This window comes from Aquarana catesbeiana, linkage group LG04 (genome assembly GCF_042186555.1).
Source record: "Aquarana catesbeiana isolate 2022-GZ linkage group LG04, ASM4218655v1, whole genome shotgun sequence".
Lineage (NCBI taxonomy): Eukaryota > Metazoa > Chordata > Amphibia > Anura > Ranidae > Aquarana > Aquarana catesbeiana.
Window position 1 is genome coordinate 661,974,471 of NC_133327.1, and position 19,862 is coordinate 661,994,332.

At 47.5% G+C, this 19,862-nt stretch overlaps 1 protein-coding gene across 1 annotated transcript in view; it reads right to left on the minus strand.

Moving 5' to 3' along the window:
* Positions 1–18,219, minus strand: part of LHCGR (luteinizing hormone/choriogonadotropin receptor) — a 272,081-nt gene extending 253,862 nt beyond the window's left edge. The window contains exon 1 of the mRNA XM_073628526.1: positions 17,416–18,219. Coding sequence (XP_073484627.1) covers positions 17,416–17,567 — 152 coding nt within the window. The 5' untranslated portion in view covers positions 17,568–18,219. The remainder of the gene's footprint in view (positions 1–17,415) is intronic.
* Between the last annotated feature and the right edge of the window lie 1,643 nt (positions 18,220–19,862).

Below are 19,862 nucleotides of genomic sequence, written 5' to 3' on the forward strand. Positions count from 1 at the left end.
TAAGTGAAATAAAAATTATTTGAATAATAAAGTCCGCTCCAATAGACCAAAAAATAATCAAAAACAAAAAGTCCACTAATATAGACACTCCTCCGGGGGGTGACTTAATGATCTTTCAAAAATGGTGACATGCAGTTCCAACACTGGACGTGACGAGTGTAGGGGTACACTGCAAAAAGTGCCTCTACCACAGGAAATACTGCCGCTTACCAGTTCCCTAGATCTCCTTTTACAGAGACCCAACGTGCCTTAGGCTTTTACCCAGCCTTGGGTGTTGCGGTGGCTGTCAGCGCTAGAAAGATTCCCCACAGTTTCAATAAGAGATGTCATAATTATGCAGATAATCATTCAGCGATGGATATCAATAACACAAGCCGGCCGGCTCTCGTATGCTGCCCGTAACTTCCAGGTCCAGCGCAGTATGTGATGACATCAGCACGCCGCTCCTCCCTACGCCGTTTCGTCACAGATGACGTCTTCCAGACCCCTGGAAGAATTTTTTTTTTACTTACCTCTTTTTGCCTGTTGCTATGCGGTCCATTGAAATCTTCCTCCTTCATCACCTTGGCTCCTGAGGTCACTTCCCCTCGGCGCCTCCGCTCGCTACTGCTCCTGGGAGATGTGCTTCATCATTTCCCAGGAGTCAGTGGGCTGCGCCGAGGGCTTCGTTGCCATCACAACGGGGCGGGCACTTCCAACGCCGACGCCTGTTGTGATGACAACCTGAGTAGTTGATGGCGCTGCAATGACAGAATGCGCATGCGCGAGATCGGGGAGAGAATGGGCAGTGCATTCTAGTCCAGCAGCAGCACCGTATCCCGGAACAGGTTCTGAACAGTATGCTTGTGGGCTTCACATGCCCACAAGCAAAATGAAAATGGCCAGAACACTGTTGCAACGAGCCCCTTGCTCGCTCGGTTCCACTCTCCCGACACTCCTCTGCAGCTATTGAATCAGATTGCAACATCTGATGGTTCGGTCATCCAATGCTCCGGGATTAGAACTTCAGCTATGTGCCGTTCTAACCCAGTTGTGATAGCTCAGAACGGGCACCAGGCAGGCTGTATGTAAGTTCAAACAGGAATCTCTTTTATTGCAAAATACAGGCTTTTTTACACTAAAAGTGGAGGTGCAGACCTCCTGCTCATATTACTCTAACAATACAGCTGTAACCTAATTAACCTAATTAACATGAGCTAATTAACTAATCCCTTTAGACAGCCTAGATGACTCAGACATGACCGTTACGCCAGACTAGCCATCTTGTAGTTCAGAAAATCTAATCAACATTATCACAATCAACATAGACTCTTCTTCACACAATAGCAGAGTTAATTAACACAAATAACAATGGGGATCTAATGACTCTTAGATCCCATAGTAGACTTATTTACAATACACATTTTAGCAGACAATAGACAGACAGGTGTTGGAATTTACATCAGCATCTGGGCCGACTGGCCAGCATCCCTGGGGTGTACAGGTGGAGACTGAAGTCCCATCCACCTTCACAGGACATCTACTGTATCCTCTGTTAGTTGAGGGCAGAGTCCAGCAGTACTCGGCCCTGTTGCCAGCCCTTCTGCTGGAAACCCCACACCATCTGCTCCGGCTAACTGTTGGGGAGGGACAACGAACACCTCCTCTCCCTTCTCCCCCTGTATCCTGATCTGCTGCTGGGAAGTGACCACCTCCTTCTCACCCTGAGCCTCCGGAACCGCCGCAGGTGTAGGGCAGAGATCTTGGACCCTCTGTCCGGTTGCCAGCGCTTCAGCTGGGGAAGTCGCTTGTGACTTCACAGATACTTCTGTTGGTGCTGGGCAGAGCATAGTGAAGTTTGGCCCTAATAACAGCTCCTCTTCTGCTGGAGGCTCACCAGGTTGTTCTTCCTCAGCAGAAAAGTCTATCAAATCCCCTGTCTCTGCAACTGGTGTCTGAGGATAAAGGTTCACCATCTCCTCTCCGTGGAACCCAGAAGATGCTATCAGTGCTGGGCAGAGCACAGTAAAGTTTGGCCCTAATAACAGCTCTTCTTCTGCTGGAGGCTCACCAGGTTGTTCTTCCTCAGCAGAAAAGTCTATCAAATCCCCTGTCTCTGCAACTGGTGTCTGGGGATAAAGGTTCACCATCTCCTCTCCGTGGAACCCAGAAGATGCTATCAGTGCTGGGCAGAGGTTAGCAGAGCTCTGCCCTGTTGTCAGCACTTCATGTTTGGGGACGGCAATCTTCAGATTTTCCACTGCCGATTCTCTGGCATTCTGCTGGACAGGCACATTCCTCCATCCAAGACCATCCAATGCAGAAACAGGTTCATCAAGGTCAGTCAGCACTTGCTGCATCCGCCATAAGACCTCCGCCTCCATAGCTGTGGGGGCAGGTTGGCAAAGCACACCGTTACTCTGCCACATTGTCAACTCTTCAGCCAGGATTTCAGAGTTGTCAACTGGTATTTCATGATAGTCCCAGGCAAAGGGAGCACCACCCTGCTGCTGAGCAGAGTCTAACAGCTGTTTGTAGGTGATCTCCAACTCCCATTCCTGAACGGCCAGAAACTCCAAATCTTCCAGTGCCCAGTGCACTTCTGAGACATTCAGTCTCCGCTCTCTGTGCTCCATTATTTCCTCCAAATGCCACTCCCGATCACTTCCAAAGTCAGGGTCCCTGGACAGCCTCCAGTATAACAATCCCAGGCCATCGTAGTCAAAGCCTTCCGTGGGGCTGTCATCCGCTGTCCATGGGCAAACATGGGCTACATACCACTGGAGGGCTCTGTAGCTCTCGTCCAACCGCATTTCTGCCCGGATCAGCCTGCTTAACTCGGCTGTCCACTCCTGGTTCGGCTGTTCCCCCAAAAACAGCATTTGCACTTCATACTGCAACCAGTACCTCACATGGATGGAGGGGAGAACTTTTCCCTGGTGTCGCTGCTCACGGGCTAGCGCTTCCTTCCGGAGTTCACAGCGGATAGAATCAAACCATCCTAGCAGGACCTGCTCTGATACTGGTCCTCTGTGCTGTATCTCCTTCTCTCGCAACCTCCTTCTGAATTCCTCATCCATGGTGGCTGGTATCTCTCCTTTCCTGCTATCCTGCTACCTTGGATCCAGATGATGGTTTGGATGTGTTCACGGCAAGGAAGCACGATCCCACCATTCCCTCCACGGCTCTCAAGTAAGTCTTTCAGCGTGGCTCTCCTGCAGGCTGGTTTGGAGTGTCCCAGTAACTGGAGAGCAAATCCCACGGCTGCCAACCAATGTAACGAGCCTCTTGCTCGCTCGGTTCCACTCTCTCGACACTCCTCTGCAGCTATTGAATCAGATTGCAACATCTGATGGTTCGGTCATCCAGTGCTCCGGGATTAGAACTTCAGCTATGTGCCATTCTAACCCAGTTGTGATAGCTCAGAACAAACACCAGGCAGGCTGTATGTAAGTTCAAACAGGAATCTCTTTTATTGCAAAATACAGGCTTTTATACACTAAAAGTGGAGGTGCAGACCTCCTGCTCATATTACTCTAACAATACAGCTGTAACCTAATTAACCTAATTAACATGAGCTAATTAACTAATCCCTTTAGACAGCCTAGATGACTCAGTCATGACCGTTAGGCCAGACTGGCCGTCTTGTAGTTCAGAAAATCCAATCAACATTATCACAATCAACATAGACTCTTCTTCACACAATAGCAGAGTTAATTAACACAAATAACAATGGGGATCTAATGACTCTTAGATCCCATAGTAGACTTATTTACTATACACATTTTAGCAGACAATAGACAGACAGGTGTTGGAATTTACATCAGCATCTCCTAACAGTATCTGTCCTAGCATTATGAATCAGCCACTATTCCAATATGGCAAATCCAGGGTCCCCAGAGTCTGTGTGTCCTGGGGGACCAGGACCCGAATCCACACTAATTCCACCTCAAGGGTCCCCAGGCATACAGCTCACAAAGAGCACCGTTCCCCCAAATGCAAGGGCCCCCGATCGATCGGCAAGAGGCTAGCATACAGTCCCCTCCAAAAGTATCTTTCCCGGCTAGATCTGTCACAACTGTTATCAAAGTTCTTTTTACAGATAAAACCGGACATCGGGGGACAAATTTTACAGAAGACGTGAGTGTTACAATGCCATTTGAAATGTTTGTGAAAGGTTAAAAAAGAAAAGTTATTGATTATAGTTGGAACTCCGCTGCAAAGTGATACTAAAGTCTTGGTTTTTTTTTTGTTTAAAAAACAACAAACGTGTTATACTTACCTGCTCTGTGTAGTGGTTTTGCACAGAGCAGTCCAGATCCTCCTCTTCCCGGGTCCCTTGCTGGCGGTCCTGGCCCCTCCTTCCTGCCGAGTGCTCCCACAGCAAGCAGCTTGCTATGGGAGCACCCAAGCCGAGCCACTGCTCTGTGCGCCATTCAGACATGGAGCTGTGGCTCGGCCCTGCCCACTCTCTCTTCATTGGCTCACTGACTTTGATTGACAGCAGTGGGTGTCAATGGCGCCCGCTGTGTGTCTCAGCTAATTAGGAGGGAGAGTCCCGGACAGCCGAGTCTCTTGTGCAAGATTGCTGGATTGAGATGGGGCTCAGGTAAGTATTAGGGGGGTTGCTGCACATAGAATGTTCTTATCTTAATGCATAGAATGCATTAGGATAAAAAAAAAAAAAACTTCCGCCTTTAGAACCAAGAGACAAGTACAAAGAGCTTTATACTTACCTGCAGAACCTCCTCTTCTCGGGTCCGCTGCCAGAGTTCCTGGCTCCTTCTCTTCAGCGAGTGCCCGCATAGGAAACTAATTGATATGGGGGCACTCCTTCATCCATTGGCACACAAGTGTGGCTCAGCCCCTCCCCCCTCTCCCTCGTTACAGGATTTGATTTACAATCTGTCCAGTGAGGAGGGAGAAAGAGACTGCTCTTGTGTACATCGCTGGATCAAAATCAGGCTCAGGTAAGTATAAGGGGAGGCTAGGGCAACACAATCAGCACATGAGGTTTTTTTTGCCTTAAAGGGGTTGTATGGGCAGAAGGTTTTTTATCTTAATGCATGCTATGCATTAAGATAAAAACCTGTTGTATGTAGCAGCCTCCCCAGCACCCCCCTAATTACTTACCTGAGCCCCATCTCTCTCCAGCAATGTCCACAAATCTCTAAGCTGTCCGGAACTCTCCTCCTGATTGGCTAAGACACAGCAGCAGTGGCACCATTGGCTCCTGCGGCTATCAATCAAAGTCAGTCAGCCAATCAGGGAAGAGAGGGGGTGGGGGCGGGGCTCCATGTCTGAATGGACACATGGAGCTCTGACTTGGCTCCAGTGCCCCCATAGGAAGCTGCTGACTGTGGGGGGCACTCGATAGGAGGGAGGGGCCAAGAGCAGCAAAGAGGGACCCGAGAAGAGGAGGATCTGCGTTGCTCTGTGCAAAACCAACTGCATAGAGCAGGAAAGTATAACATGTTTGTTATTTAAATTTTTTTTTAAACGAGCCTTTACAATCACTTTAATGCAGGAGTGTCAAACTGGCAGCCCTCCAGCTGTTGCGGAACTACAATTCCCATCATGCCTCTGCCTGTGGGAGTGATGCTTGTAACTGTCATCCTTGCAATGCCTCATGGGACTTGTAGTTCCGCAACAGCAAGAGGGCCACAAGTTTGACACCTGTGCCTTAATGCATAGAAAGAACCCTGAGGCTTTAGAACTGCTTTAAGGTAAAAAATGTTTAGGCTTTATTAAATGAAATTAAAAATAATTCTTTGCAGTGGGATTGCACCTGCTCTGCAAGGGGTAACTACTCATTTAGATCTGGGTACAGTAGATCTATTTTCCCGCTCCTCTTCTACTCCACACTGCTAGACCTGTCCCCGCAACATATTTCCCCCATGTTCCGGAGGTCATTAATGACATTAAGACCAATGCAGAGTCCATAGGCCGGAATTGGATGTGATGATGTTGATGGGACAGTCCATCATTGCAGCATGGGGGGGCACCATCTGCTGTGGCAGCGTTTGATCGGGTAGGTAACATTTGTTTATTTATTTATTTTGCACTGATAAACACGTTCAATAGTAAATTGAACAGACCAAAGTAGAACAAATAAGAGAAGTTCATTGTCAGGGTTAAAAGAGAAGTATGGGGTTTTCTGTTTATTTAAGAATCATACTTCCCTAGCTGGATGCGGCATCGGTGCGATACTGCATCTGTCTCCTGGCGCCTCTAAGACTGGGAACTGAGCGATCTGAAACCACTGACCGCTCGATTCTCAGGACTCCCTGAGTCACCAGTTCTCTTCTCTGCCTCCCCCCGTGCTCACTGGAGTGCTGGGCTGTAGAGGGGGCGGGAGCGGCAGGGTCGGGCTCTCAGCAGCTCGCTGAAAGGCTGAGCCGGGTGTCGGTCCAGGCATGTGGGTGGATCCCGACTTCATTGTCGCGATCTTGCCCGAGCCTGGACTGGCTCTCTGACATCAACAGACAGCGAGCTTCAGCCTGCTGTCTGCTGAAAATGGGTCACAAGAGTGCAGAATGATCTTCACTCCTGTGATCCACAGCAGAAATACAGTCACACAAGCTTTGGCTGTACTTCTCCTTTAATATATACCCGTACTTTAAAGTGAACAAGTACTTTGCCCATAGCAACCAAAGTAACATATTCACTCTATAGTAGGTGCAGCCAGCATTCTGTAACTTACCTCCATGCTTCCTTATTATATAGATCTCCCATAATCTCCTGTGTAAATTGTGATTTTCTGAAAATTCTAAACTTAAGCTGGCCATACATTATACAATTTTCTTGTTCAATTTCCTTTAGATTTACCTTCAACTATGTGCCTGATTGCATACAAATTGAAAGTGTTTAGGTTTGAGCTCATATTATACGGTTTTGGTAAATCTAAAGGAAACTGTTTTTATTTGCATTTCTTCACTGTGGCTTGTCAATAAAAACAAAGATTTTTTTTTTAAAGAGCAACAACCGGGGTGCGGATCTTTTTTTCTACATTACTTTACTCAGCCAGCGACTGCGGATCGAGCACCCGGGAACTCTGCTATCTATATGTAGCATGGGTAGTAGTACTATCAAAACAATATAAAAGTGTAGCGCTATAATCCACAAACGTGTGCATCAAAAATCCAAAAATACATATATAAGGTAAATATTATCAAAACTTCGTTATAACAGTGACTAATATTAAGAAACCCGTGACGGTTCCATAAACCAAAACACCTCAAAATAATATAAAAATCATAAAACAAAACAGTCCATGTTGAATATGTAAAAATTTGTGAGAAAACGTCACCAAAAGTCTATGGGGGTAGTACATAAACAATGATGGAAATATAACTCCCATCTTTGGAACACGGGAGGAGGAGGGGGGAGCAGGGATGCGCTGATAGAAGTCTGTACAAAGTTTTCTATACTGTGTAGATGGACAGGGGAGAGGGGAGAGAGTGGGTGGAAAGGAGGACAACTTAGAAAATATGTGGAGTGATTGAGGGGTTGGGGGGGGGGGGCTTTGGCAGGGGGAAGACATGCCAGAAGTGTGGGTTGGATTTAAAATCTGACAACCCCTCCTAGCACTAGCCCTCTCCCCTCTCAAAGCTCCCCCCCAGCGCATATCTAACCCCTCCAAGTGCCCCTCAGCACTTATCCAACCCCCCCAAGCGCCCCCCTGCAAATATCCAACCCCCCAGGGGGCCCCCAGCACACATCCTACACCCCTTGCACTAGCACTCTCCCCTCTCAAAGCACCCCCCCAGCACATATCTAACCCCTCCAAGTGCCCCTCAGCACATATCCAACCCCCCAAGCGCCCCCCTGCAAATATCCAACCCCCCAAGCGGCCCCCAGCACACATCCTACACCCCTTGCACTAGCCCTCTCCCCTCTCAAAGCACACCCCAGCACATATCCGACCCCCCAGCACATATCAGACCCCCCCAAGCGCCCCCAGCACATATCCGGCCCCCCCATCTTGCACTAGCCCTCTCCCCTCCCAAAGCACCCCCCATCACATATCTGATCCCCCCTTGCTGGCTCTAGCTCTCTCCACTCCCAAAGCCTCCACTCTCCACTCCCAAAGTGTCCCCCAAGCACATATCTGACCCCCCCAGCCCGCTAGCACAAGTCCTCTCCCCTACCAATGTGCCCCCCAGCACATATCTGACCCCCCTTGCTAGCTCTAGCCCTCTTCCCTCCCAATGTGTCCCCCAGCATATATCCACCCCCCCCCTGTAAGCACTAGCCCTCTCCCCTCCCAAAGACTCCCCCCAGCACATATCTAACTCCCCCCACTCCCCTGCTAGCACTAGCCCTCTCCCCAGGACATATCTGACTCCTGCATTCTGTACATAACACTCACAATTCAGCCACGCGCACTGTTTGTCGCCGTGTGCCCTGCGCCACATTACTACTCTCTTTCAGGCCAACATCTTTGGGATGAATTAGAGCGGAGACTGCAAGCCAGGCCTTCTCATCCAACATCATTGTCTGACCTCACACAATGCACTGCTGGAAGAATGGTCAAACATTCCCATAGACACACTCCTAAACCTTGTGGACAGCCTTCCCAGAAGAGTTGAAGCTGGTATAGCTGCAAAGGGTGGGCCAACTCAATATTGAACCCTACGGACTAAGACTGGGATGCCATTAAATTTCATGTGTGTAAAGGCAGGTGTCCCAATACGTTTGGCAATACAGTGTGTGGTATATATATATATATATAACGCAAAGGGGTACAGTACAGTAAGTAATATAGCAACGAACCAAACTGCGTCATGCAGTAGAAATCAAGATATGAATGCTCAGGTCCTAAATATTGTGGGCAGCACAGTGGTGTAGTGGATAGCACTTTCACCTAGCAGTAAAAAGGGTCGCTGGTTCGAATCCCAACCACAACACCATCTGCCTGGAGTTTGCATGTTCTCCCTGTGCCTGTGTGGGTTTCCTCCGGGTACTCCGGTTTCCTCCCACACTCCAAAGACATGCTGGTAGGTTAATTGGATCCTGTCTAAATTGTCCCAAGTATAGGTATGAATGCAAGTTAGGGACCTTAGATTGTAAGCTCCTTGAGGGTAGGGACTGATGTGAATGTACAATGTATATGTAAAGCGCTGCGTACATTGATGGCGCTATATAAATAAATAAATAGCTAATTATATAGTATCTCACAAAAGTGAGTACACCCCTCACATTTTTGTAAATATTTTATGTGATAACACTGAAGAAATGACACTTTGCTACAATGTAAAGTAGTGAGTGTACAGCTTGTATAACAGTGTAAATTTGCTGTCCCCTCAAAATAACTCAACACACAGCCATTAATGTCTAAACCACTGGCAACAAAAGTGAGTACACCCCTAAGTGAAAATGTCCAAATTGGGCTCAAAGTGTCAATATTTTGTGTGGCCACCATCATTTTCCAGCACTGCCTTAACACTCTTGGGCATGGAGCTCACCAGAGCTTCACAGGTTGCCACCGGAGTCCTCTTCCACTCCTCCATGACGACATCACAGAGCTGGTGGATGTTAGAGACCTTGTGCTCCTCCACCTTCCATTTCAGGATGCCCCACAGATGCTCAATAGGGTTTAGGTCTGGAGACATGCTTGGCCAGTCCATCCCCTTTACCCTCAGCTTCTTTAGCAAAGCAGTGGTCGTCTTGGGGGTGTGTTTGGGGTCGTTATTATGTTGTAATACTGCCCTGCAGCCCAGTCTCCGAAGGGAGAGGATTCTGCTCTGCTTCGGTATGTCACAGTCAGGGGCGGACTGACAACTCATGGGGCCCCCGGGCAATAGGGGCTCATGGGGCCCCCTTTGTCCCCACCCACCCACACACAAGCCACACCCTCACAAAGCCCCACGTATATATTGTACTGCTACATTACATGCATTGGTCACAGAATTTCTCTACTTCATGTTCAAAATAAATGTTTAAAGATTTAAGAAAATAAAGAAAAATAAACTCACTTTAACCATGTACATCTACTGCAGGGCTGCGTCTCCTGTGAGCAGAATCACGTACAGGAACTTGATTCTGCACTTGCGGGTCTGCATGCTGTTTGACCTGCTGCCGCTGTGATTGGACACACCGAGAGCTAACCAGCGGGTCCGGAGGACCCGATGTCCGCCAGGCCCAGACGATCGTTTCCAACAGAGGCAGAACTGTGGTCTGCCTATGTAAACAAGTCCCCAGAGAGCCTCCCCTTACATCAGGGTCCCCAGAGAGCCTCCCCCACTTACATCAGGGTCCCCAGAGAGCCTCTCCTTACATCAGGGTCCCCAGAGAGCCCCCCCTTACATCAGGGTCCCCAGAGAACCTCCTCCTTACATCAGGGTCCCCAGAGAACCTCCCCTTACATCAGGGTCCCCAGAGAGCCCCCTCCTTACATCAGGGACCCCAGAGAGCCCCCTCCTTACATCAGGGTCCCCAGAGAGCCCCCTCCTTACATCAGGGTCCCCAGAGAGCCTCCCCCACTTACATCAGGGTCCCCAGAGAGCCTCCCCTTACATCAGGGTCTCCAGAGAGCCCCCCCTTACATCAGGGTCCCCAGAGAACCTCCTCCTTACATCAGGGTCCCCAGAGAACCTCCCCTTACATCAGGGTCCCCAGAGAGCCTCCTCCTTACATCAGGGTACCCAGAGAGCCCCCTCCTTATATCAGGGTCCCCAGAGAGCCCCCTCCTTATATCAGGGTCCCCAGAGAGCCTCCTCCTTACATCGGGGTCCCCAGAGAGCCCCCTCCTTACATCGGGGTCCCCAGAGAGCCCCTTCCTTACATCAGGGTCCCCAGAGACCCCCCCCTTACATCAGGGTCCCCAGAGAACCCCCCCTTACATCAGGGTCCCCAGAGAGCCCCCTCCTTACATCAGGGTCCCCAGAGAGCCCCCCCCTTACATAAGGGTGCCCAGAGAGCTCCCCCTTACATCAAGGTCTCCAGAGAACCCCCCATACATCAGGGTCTGCAGAGAGCCCCCCATACATCAGGGTCCCCAGAGAGCTCCGCCTTACATCAAGGTCTCCAGAGAGCCCCACATACATCAGGGTCTACTCCCCAGAGAGCCCCCCCAAACATCAGGGTCCCAGAGAGCCCCCCATAGATCTGGGTCCCCAGAGAGCCCCCCCATAGATCTGGGTCCCCAGAGAGCCCCCCCATAGATCTGGGTCCCCAGAGAGCCCCCAATAGATCTGGGTCCCCAGGGAGCCCCCCCATACATCAGGGTCCCCAGAGAGCCTCCTCCTTACATCAGGTTCCCCAGAGAGCCCCCCTTACATCAAGGTCTTCAGAGAGCCCCCCCCTTAAATCAAGGTCCCCAGAGAGCCCCCCCATACATCAGGGTCCCCAGAGAGCCCTGCCTGACAGCAAGGTCTCCAGAGAGCCCCACATACATCAGGGTCCACTCCCCAGAGTGCCCCCCCCATACATCAGGGTCCCAGAGTTCCCCCCATAGATCTGGGTCCCCAGAGAGCCCCCCCAAAGATCTGGGTCCCCAGAGAGCCCCCCCCAAAGATCTGGGTCCCCAGAGAGCCCCCCCATACATCAGGGTCCCCAGAGAGCTCCCCCCATACATCAGGGTCCCCAGAGAGCCCCCCATACATCAGGGTCCCCAGAGAGCCCCCCAATACATCAGGGTCCCCAGAGAGCCTCCTCCTTACATCAGGGTCCCCAGAGAGCCCCCCATACATCAGGGTCCCCAGAGAGCCCCCCATACATCAGGGTCCCCAGAGAGCCCCCCAATACATCAGGGTCCCCAGAGAGCCTCCTCCTTACATCAGGGTCCCCAGAGAGCCCCCCATACATCAGGGTCCCCAGAGAGCCTCCCCCCCATACATCAGGGTTCCCAGACGTAACCCCCCCAGAGGTTCCCCTGTACCTGGCTGTGCACCTCCAACCCCCAGCACAGGGGGAGGTGGGAGGTGGCGATCGGCAGTTCTATGGTGCCTGTGGATCTCACTGGGGCTTGTAATTCTCCTTCTGATCCTGTACAGTGGATAGGGGAGGGGCCTCTGTCCCGGGCAGCAGTCGGCAACAGTGTACAAGCAGAGAGTGAAACTTGTAGCTGCCCGGGTCAGAGGCCCCTCCCCTTTCCACTCTATACACTCTGGAGGAGAAATACAAGTCCCAGGGAGATGCTGCGAGCACCATAGAGCTGCTGATCGCCGCCTCCCACTCCCCCCACTGCATCCTAAACTGAAAGCCACAGGTGCAGGGGGAGATGCCGGGTCTTGCCCCCCCCGCACAGCGGCAGTCGGCAGAACGGCTCCACCGCAGCACGCCTAGCAGCATACCCCTAGATCCGACGAGCATGTCTCACGGGCCCCCTACTGGCCACGAGCCCTCGGTCGGCGTCCGAATGACCGAATGGTCAGTCCGCCCCTGGTCACAGTACATGTTGGCATTCATGGTTCCCTCAATGAACTGTAGCTCCCCAGTGCCAGCAGCACTCATGCAGCCCCAGACCATGACACTCCCACCACCATGCTTGGCTGTAGGCAAGACACACTTGTCTTTGTACTCCACACCTGGTTGCCAAAACACACACTTGACACCATCTGAACCAAATAAGTTTATCTTGGTCTCATCAGACCAAAAGACATGGTTCCAGTAATCCATATCCTTAGTCTGCTTGTCTTCAGCAAACTCTTTGCGGGCTTTCTTGTGAATCATCTTTAGAAAAGGCTTCCTTCTGGGATGACAGCCATGCAGACCAATTTTATGCAGTGTGCGGCGTATTATCTGAGCACTGACAGGCTGACCCCCCACCCCTTCAACCTCTGCAGCAATTCTGGCTGCACTCATACGTCTATTTCCCAAAGACAACCTCTGGATTTGACGCTGAGCACGTGCACTCAACTTCTTTGGTTGACCATGGCGAAGCCTGTTCTGAATGGAACCTGTCCTGTTAAAGCTCTGTATGGACTTGGCCACCGTGCTGCAGCTCAGTTTTAGGGTCTTGGCAATCTTCTTATAACCTAGGCCATCTTTATGTAAAGCAACAATTCTTTTTTTCAGATCCTCAGAGAGTTCTTTGCCATGTGGTGCCATGTTGAACTTCCAGTGACCAGTATGAGAGAGTGAGAGCGATAACACCAAATTTAACACACCTGCTCCCCATTCACACCTGAGACCTTGTAACACTAACGAGTCACATGACACCGTGGAGGGAAAATGGCTAATTGGGCCAAATTTGGACATTTTCACTTAGGGGTGTACTCACTTTTGTTGCCAGCGGTTTAGACATTAATGGCTGTGTGTTGAGTTATTTTGAGGGAACAGCAAATTTACACTGTTATACAAGATGTACACTCACTACTTTACATTGTAGCAAAGTGTCATTTCTTCAGTGTTGTCACATGAAAAGATATAATGAAATATTTACAAAAATGTGAGGGGTGTACTCAGTTTTGTGGGATACTGTATACAACACATGATATATTAAGGAGGTGTTGCCCTACCAATAGAAAACTATTGCTTGTAAAATGGGGATTCTTAGTTACCATATATTGCAATGCATGTTCAAGCTGGACAACTGCATCAGTGATTCCCCTCTGGCCAGTCTCTGCTCTGTCTTGCAGATTTGCTAACTCTTATTTGGTAAAATAGCTACTTTTGGGGGTGTGGATATATAGTGCCAATACGGGGCAGATATATAGCTGGAGGTGAAAACAGCTCTGGACCAAAATCAAACCGTGCACATTCCCAATGGGAAAAAATGCAAAGTTCAATGTGGTGGACAGCACCATATATATATATATATATATATATATATATATATATATATATATATATTGAACACATCACCATTTTTCTAGGTAAATATATTTCTAAAGGTGCTATGGACATGAAATTTTCACATGTTGGTAACAACCCATACAATCCATACATACAAAGAAACCAAAACAAATAAGTTCAGAAATTAAGTTATGTGTAATAAAATGGAATGCCACAGGGGAAAAGTATTGAACACATGAAGAAAGGGAGGTGCAAAAAGGCATGGAAAGCCAAGACACCAGCTAAAATCTATCGGTAATTAGAACGCGTCCTCCCCCTTGTCAGTGCAAATTAATATCAGCTGGTTCAGTCTTAATTGATGGCCTATAAAAAGGTGTCTCATTACTGAGGTGTCACACAAGAAACATCTCATGATGGGTAAAAGTAAAGAGCTTCCTCAAGACCTTCACAACCTTATTGTTGCAAAACCTACTGATAGCATTGGTTACAGAAGGATTTCTAAACCTCTGAATGTTCCGGCGAGCCCTGTTGCTGAAGTGGAAGGAACATAATTTTACGATAAACCGGCCATGACCAGGTGCTCCTCGCAAGAAGAAGCATGATGAAGCTCCTTCAGACCCCTTTCACACTGAGGGCGTTTTGCAGGCGCTATAGCATTAAAAATAGCGCCTGCAATCCGCCCTCAAACAGCTGCAGCGTTGTCTCCAGTGTGAAGGCCCGAGGGCCTTCACACCGGAGCGCTGCACTGGCAGGACGTCAGGAAAAGTCCTGCCAGCAGCTTCTTTGGAGCGGTGAAGGAGCGGTGTGTTTACCGCTCCTCCACCGCTGCTCCCCATTGAAATCAATGGGGCAGCGCTGGGATACCGCCGGCAAAACGCCGCTATTGCGGCGCATTGCGGGCGGTTTTAACCCTTTCTCAGCCGCTACAGGGGGGTAAAAGTGCCCCGCTAGCGGCCGAAATGCACCGCAAATCCAACGGTATAATACTGCTAAAAGTAGCAGCGTTTTACCACCGACGCTATAGGCGGCTCGGTGTGAAAGGGGTCTCAAAGTTTTGCTGCAAAACATTTAAACCCCTTTCACACCAAGGCATTTTTGCAGCATTTTAGCGCTAAAAATAACGCTATTAAAACGCTCATAAATCGCTCCCCATGCATCTCAATGGACCCTTTCACACTGAGGCGTTGTGCTGGCGGGGCGTTGAGAAAAGTCCTGCAAGCAGCATCTTTGGAGCAGCTTTTGAGCATTGAAAAAAGCGCTTCATAAACGCCCCTCTCCATTGAAATGAATTGAAAATGCTGTAAAAACGCCTGAATAACGTCTATAATCCGCCCTGAGCTGTAGAAAAGTCACATGATCTCACAAAAAAGGTAAACATGCAAGAAGAAAAGAGAGCATCTACAACAACAGGACTATGTGGGAAGGTCAGAATGATTAAACAGACCATCAAAGTGCCAAAAAAACTAAATTAAATTACCAAAAAAAGAATTAATCCCAGAAAAATTAAGATTTGAAGTAAAACAAGACACTGCTTGTTACTTTACAAGACACTGCTTGTTTTACATGATATCACAAAGGATAAACATGCAAGCAGAAAGATAGCATCAATAACACATGCTTCAATAACGCTTGAAAAAGCTGTCAAAACGCCTGCAGCTTTGCGTTAATTTTGCCACTAACGCCCCTAAAACGCTGTAAAAACACGGTAATAACGCTAAGGCGTTTTAGGGCGTTTTTGAAGCGCCTTGGTGTGAAAGGGGTCTTAGACAAGCCTGTGTAATACTGGGAGAATATAGTCTGGTCAGATGAGACCAAAATGGAACTCTTTGGATACCATAATACACACCATGTTTGGAGATCAAATGGCACTGTACATCACCACAAAAACACCCTCATACCAATGGTGAAGTTTGGAGGTGGGAACATCATAATGTGGGGCTGTTTTTTAGCATACGGTACTGGCAAACTTCATATCATGGAAGGAAGGATGAATGAAAAAATGTACCAAGACATTCTTGATAAAAATCTGCTGCCGTCTACCAAGATGATGAAGATGAAATGAGGGTGGACATTTCAGCAAGAGAAGGATGTGGAATTCCCTTCCACAGGCGGTGGTCTCAGCAGGGGGCATTGATAGTTTCAAGAAACTATTAGATAAGCACCTGAAAGACCACAACATACAGGGATATACAATGTAATACTGACATATAATCACACACATAGGTTGAACTTGATGGACTTGTGTCTTTTTTTCGACTTCACCTACTATGTAACTATGTAACTATGATCCAAAGCACAAAGCTAAGGAAACTATCACTTGGTTTCAAAGAAAGAAAATAAAGCTACTAGAATGGCCCAGTCAATGACCTGACATGAATCCAATAGAAAATCTATGGAAAGTACTAAAGATCGGGGTTCATAGAAGAGGCCCACAGAACCTTCAAGATGTGAAGAATGTGTGGAAGAATGGGCCAAAATCACACCTGAGTAATGCATGTGACTAGTTTCTCCATACAGGAGGCATCTTGAAGCTCTCATAACCAACAAAGGATTTTGTACAAAGTATTAAATACATTTCAGTTAGCTTGTTAAATACTGTGCCGTTTCATTTTTTTTACACATATCTTCATTTCTGAACTTATTTGTTTTGTTTTTTGTTTTTTTTGTATGTATGGATTGCATGGGTTGTTACTGACGTGGTGAAAATTCCATCCCAATAGGACCTTTAGAAATATATTTACCTAGAGAAATGGGGATATGTTCAATACTTATTTTACCCGCTGTGTGTGTGTAAATATATATATATATATATATATATATATTTTTTTTTTTTTTTTTTTTTTTTGGCTGGCTAATGTATCCTTTAACTATGAAGGACCAAACTTCCAATCTGCACTATATTCTGCACATGGCACACCACTCAGTTGAAATGGGGGGAAACTTTTTCTTTGTTTTTGTTTTTTTGCTTAGTCCCATTATGCTTACTTTAATATTACAATTATAAGCCTTTGCGAATGTGATCACCTCTACTACAACTGATACTTTTTTGCACTATAACTGTCAACTGTCAACATTATTAACTGAAATACATACTTTAAAAACAGTCAATGTGCAGCCCATCAGAACACTTTGGTGCTTCGTAAGTTAATAAATGTGTCCTATCAGAACATGTTTGTGCTTTATAAGTTAATAAATGCATTTCATCAGAACCCATTGGTGCATTATAAACTAATAAATGTATCCTGGCTGGACAATTGATACTTTATAAGTTAATAAATGCATCCGATCAGAACACATTGGTGCATTATAGGCTAAAAAAATGTATCCCACCAGAACACGTTGATACTTTATAAGTTAATAAATACATAAATTGTGCTATACAAATGAAGTGTAGCCCATAGAGACATATTGGTGCTTTATAAGTTAATAAGTAATAACATAATGTAATTCATATCTAGTAAGTTCAGCCCATATAAGTTAATAACTAATAATATAATAATGCATTTCTTACATTTAAATATCTTTTTTTTTTTTCCCCTTGCCTATGTGATGTTTGAAATACAGAACATAGACAACAATACTGAAGAGACGTAACCAGGGTCACATAACAGATGGGTAAAGTGAAATACATTGTATTTGTATAGGCAAAGAAAACACATTAGTGCAAGGCTGACCATTGGAAAAGTAGCTACTTACAGTTTGATATCAGGGGACCGGTGAGCTGGTGCCAGTGCTGGGCACTTCAGAGTGTTCCCACTGCAGTCACAGATCTCGCAGGCATTGGTGGAGCAGACAGGGTTCAGGTAAGTCAGATACAGCAAGAGGTAATAGAAATTCACACTCTTCATGATGAAATGGTCCTTAGTGGACTGAATTATTTTAATTCCATGTTTTTTTTTTTTTCTTTTGTCACCTCCTCAACTTTTTCCCTTTGAAGTGAATTAGAGCTGGGAGAGGGAACAGTTTGTATTCCATGCAGGCAACGTGTTCCTATTTTTAGTCTGCATTTACACGGAATAAACCGTCAGTCGTTGTCAGGGCTCCTCCTGTCTTTAACTTTGGAAAATTAAAACCTCTCTCCAAACTCCGAAGTGACCTCCACAAGTGCCTGGGCTCAATCAGCCTGCTAATAAAAGTTTCCTCTTCTAATAAAGTGAGATGTGCAGTGTTTGATTTCCAGCTTGCTGTGTAATTAGTGCGTCCGAGAGCTTCGCAAAAGAAATTCTGTGTTTTTGCTATGGTGGTCGGTGGAGGGGAGAGGCAGTTCTGGGAACTTATAGAACAACTAGATGCTGTGAGCAGCTCCAAGGCAGACTAAATTTTATCCTGTCTGTATCTGTTAGAAGATTACACAGTGTTCCTGAAAGGGATGCGAATGCTTGCCAACAAATTATAGACATTTCTGATGTGGGTCTATGTAATAATATCCATTCATTAGATACTTGTCCTAAAGGGCCAGCCGACCTCAAGCAAATATTTAATTATGGTTGGTGAGATGAATTAACTTTTTTCAAGCGAAGCTGTACAAGTTTGCTGGATAACCCATCCCATTTGCTGCTGATACTTACCTGTAAGACTTCATTTACATTGGTGTATTAACCATACACCCACAAGAGGGCCATGTTTGCCTGCACAGGAGGCACAGGTGTTCCATGTATCCACATGCAGGCAGTTCCAGTCATGTTAATTAGGATGCACCTGCTGCATGGACACAGCCACTGCTCCCAGTTTGGCATCCGTATGCATGCGGGTTTCTCCCGAACTCACACTGACTGCATTCTTGGACACGCACCTGCACTCACATGGATGTCAAATTGTGAGCAGTGGCTGTGTCTGTGCAGCTGCTGAGCCCCAATCTACATGAATAGGACTGCCTGTATCTGGAAGCACGGAGCGTGCTTAACTACACCTATGTCAACAAGGCCTAAAACAATTACCATATTTATCATCATATAACAGGCACAGGCGTATAACACGTACCTTCATTTTAGGAGGGAATTTTCAGGAAAAAAACTCAAATTTTACATAAAGAACTTTGAAGCAAAATAAGGGTCAGTGCCCATCAATGCAGCCTCACCATTGCCCATCTGCAGCCTCACCATTGCCCATCTGCAGCTTCACCATTACCCATCTGCAGCCTGATCAATGCCATCTGCAGCCTCACAATTGCCCATCAATGCAGCTTGATCAATGCCCATCTGCATCCTCACAATTGCCCATCAATGCAGCCTGATCAATGCCCATCTGCAGCCTGATCATTGCCCATCTACAGCCTCACCTCAGCTTACTGTTTCCTCGGAGGGGACAGGGAGGGGGGTGGGACGAGCGCCGTCAGATTACATACAGCGAGAATCTCCTGTTTACTCGGCGGCCTCTTTAATACAAAGTACCGCCTCCTGGACCGGCTTCTATGATAGACAGAACACTGGTCCAATGCCGGGCCAGGAGACGGGACTTCCTATTACAGAGGCCGCTGAGTAAACAGGAGATTCTTGCTGTTTGTAATCAGATGGCACCCATAATGGGCCCCTCCCTGTTCCCTCCTAGGCAGCCCAAATTGCAGTATTGGCGTATAACACGCACACACTGTTTGCACCCGTTTTTTAGGGTGAAAAAGTGCGTGTTATACGCCAATAAATACAGTAACTAACAATTCCTTTAGGATTCCTTTATGTACCCTGAGAGCACCTTTGTTATATGACAATATTTTGAGCATCTGTTAGCAGTACTGAATTCAGGAAGGAGATAAGACAGCCTTAGGCTGGCCATAGATGGATCACTCTTTTTTTTTCAATTGTTAAGGTAAAATAAAATAAAAATAAAAAAAACAACATGTCTATAATGTAATTGCACAGAGCGACCCACAACCTCCTCTTTTCTTGTCCCCCCACCAGTGCTCCTGGCCCCTCCTCTCTGTCCAGTGCCCCCATAAGAAGCCACTTCTCATGGGGGACACATGTTCATGCTCGCTCCTGAGCCCCACTGCTGTGCCTATTGACACAGACAGCAAGACTTAGCCCCACCCCCTGTTCCCTCGTCATTGGCTTTGACTGACAGCACTGGGAGCCAATGGCTCCCGGTGCCCCAGCAAAGCTAGTGAGACACGGAAGTGAGGGGAGAGAAAGAGAAGAGCTGCAGACATG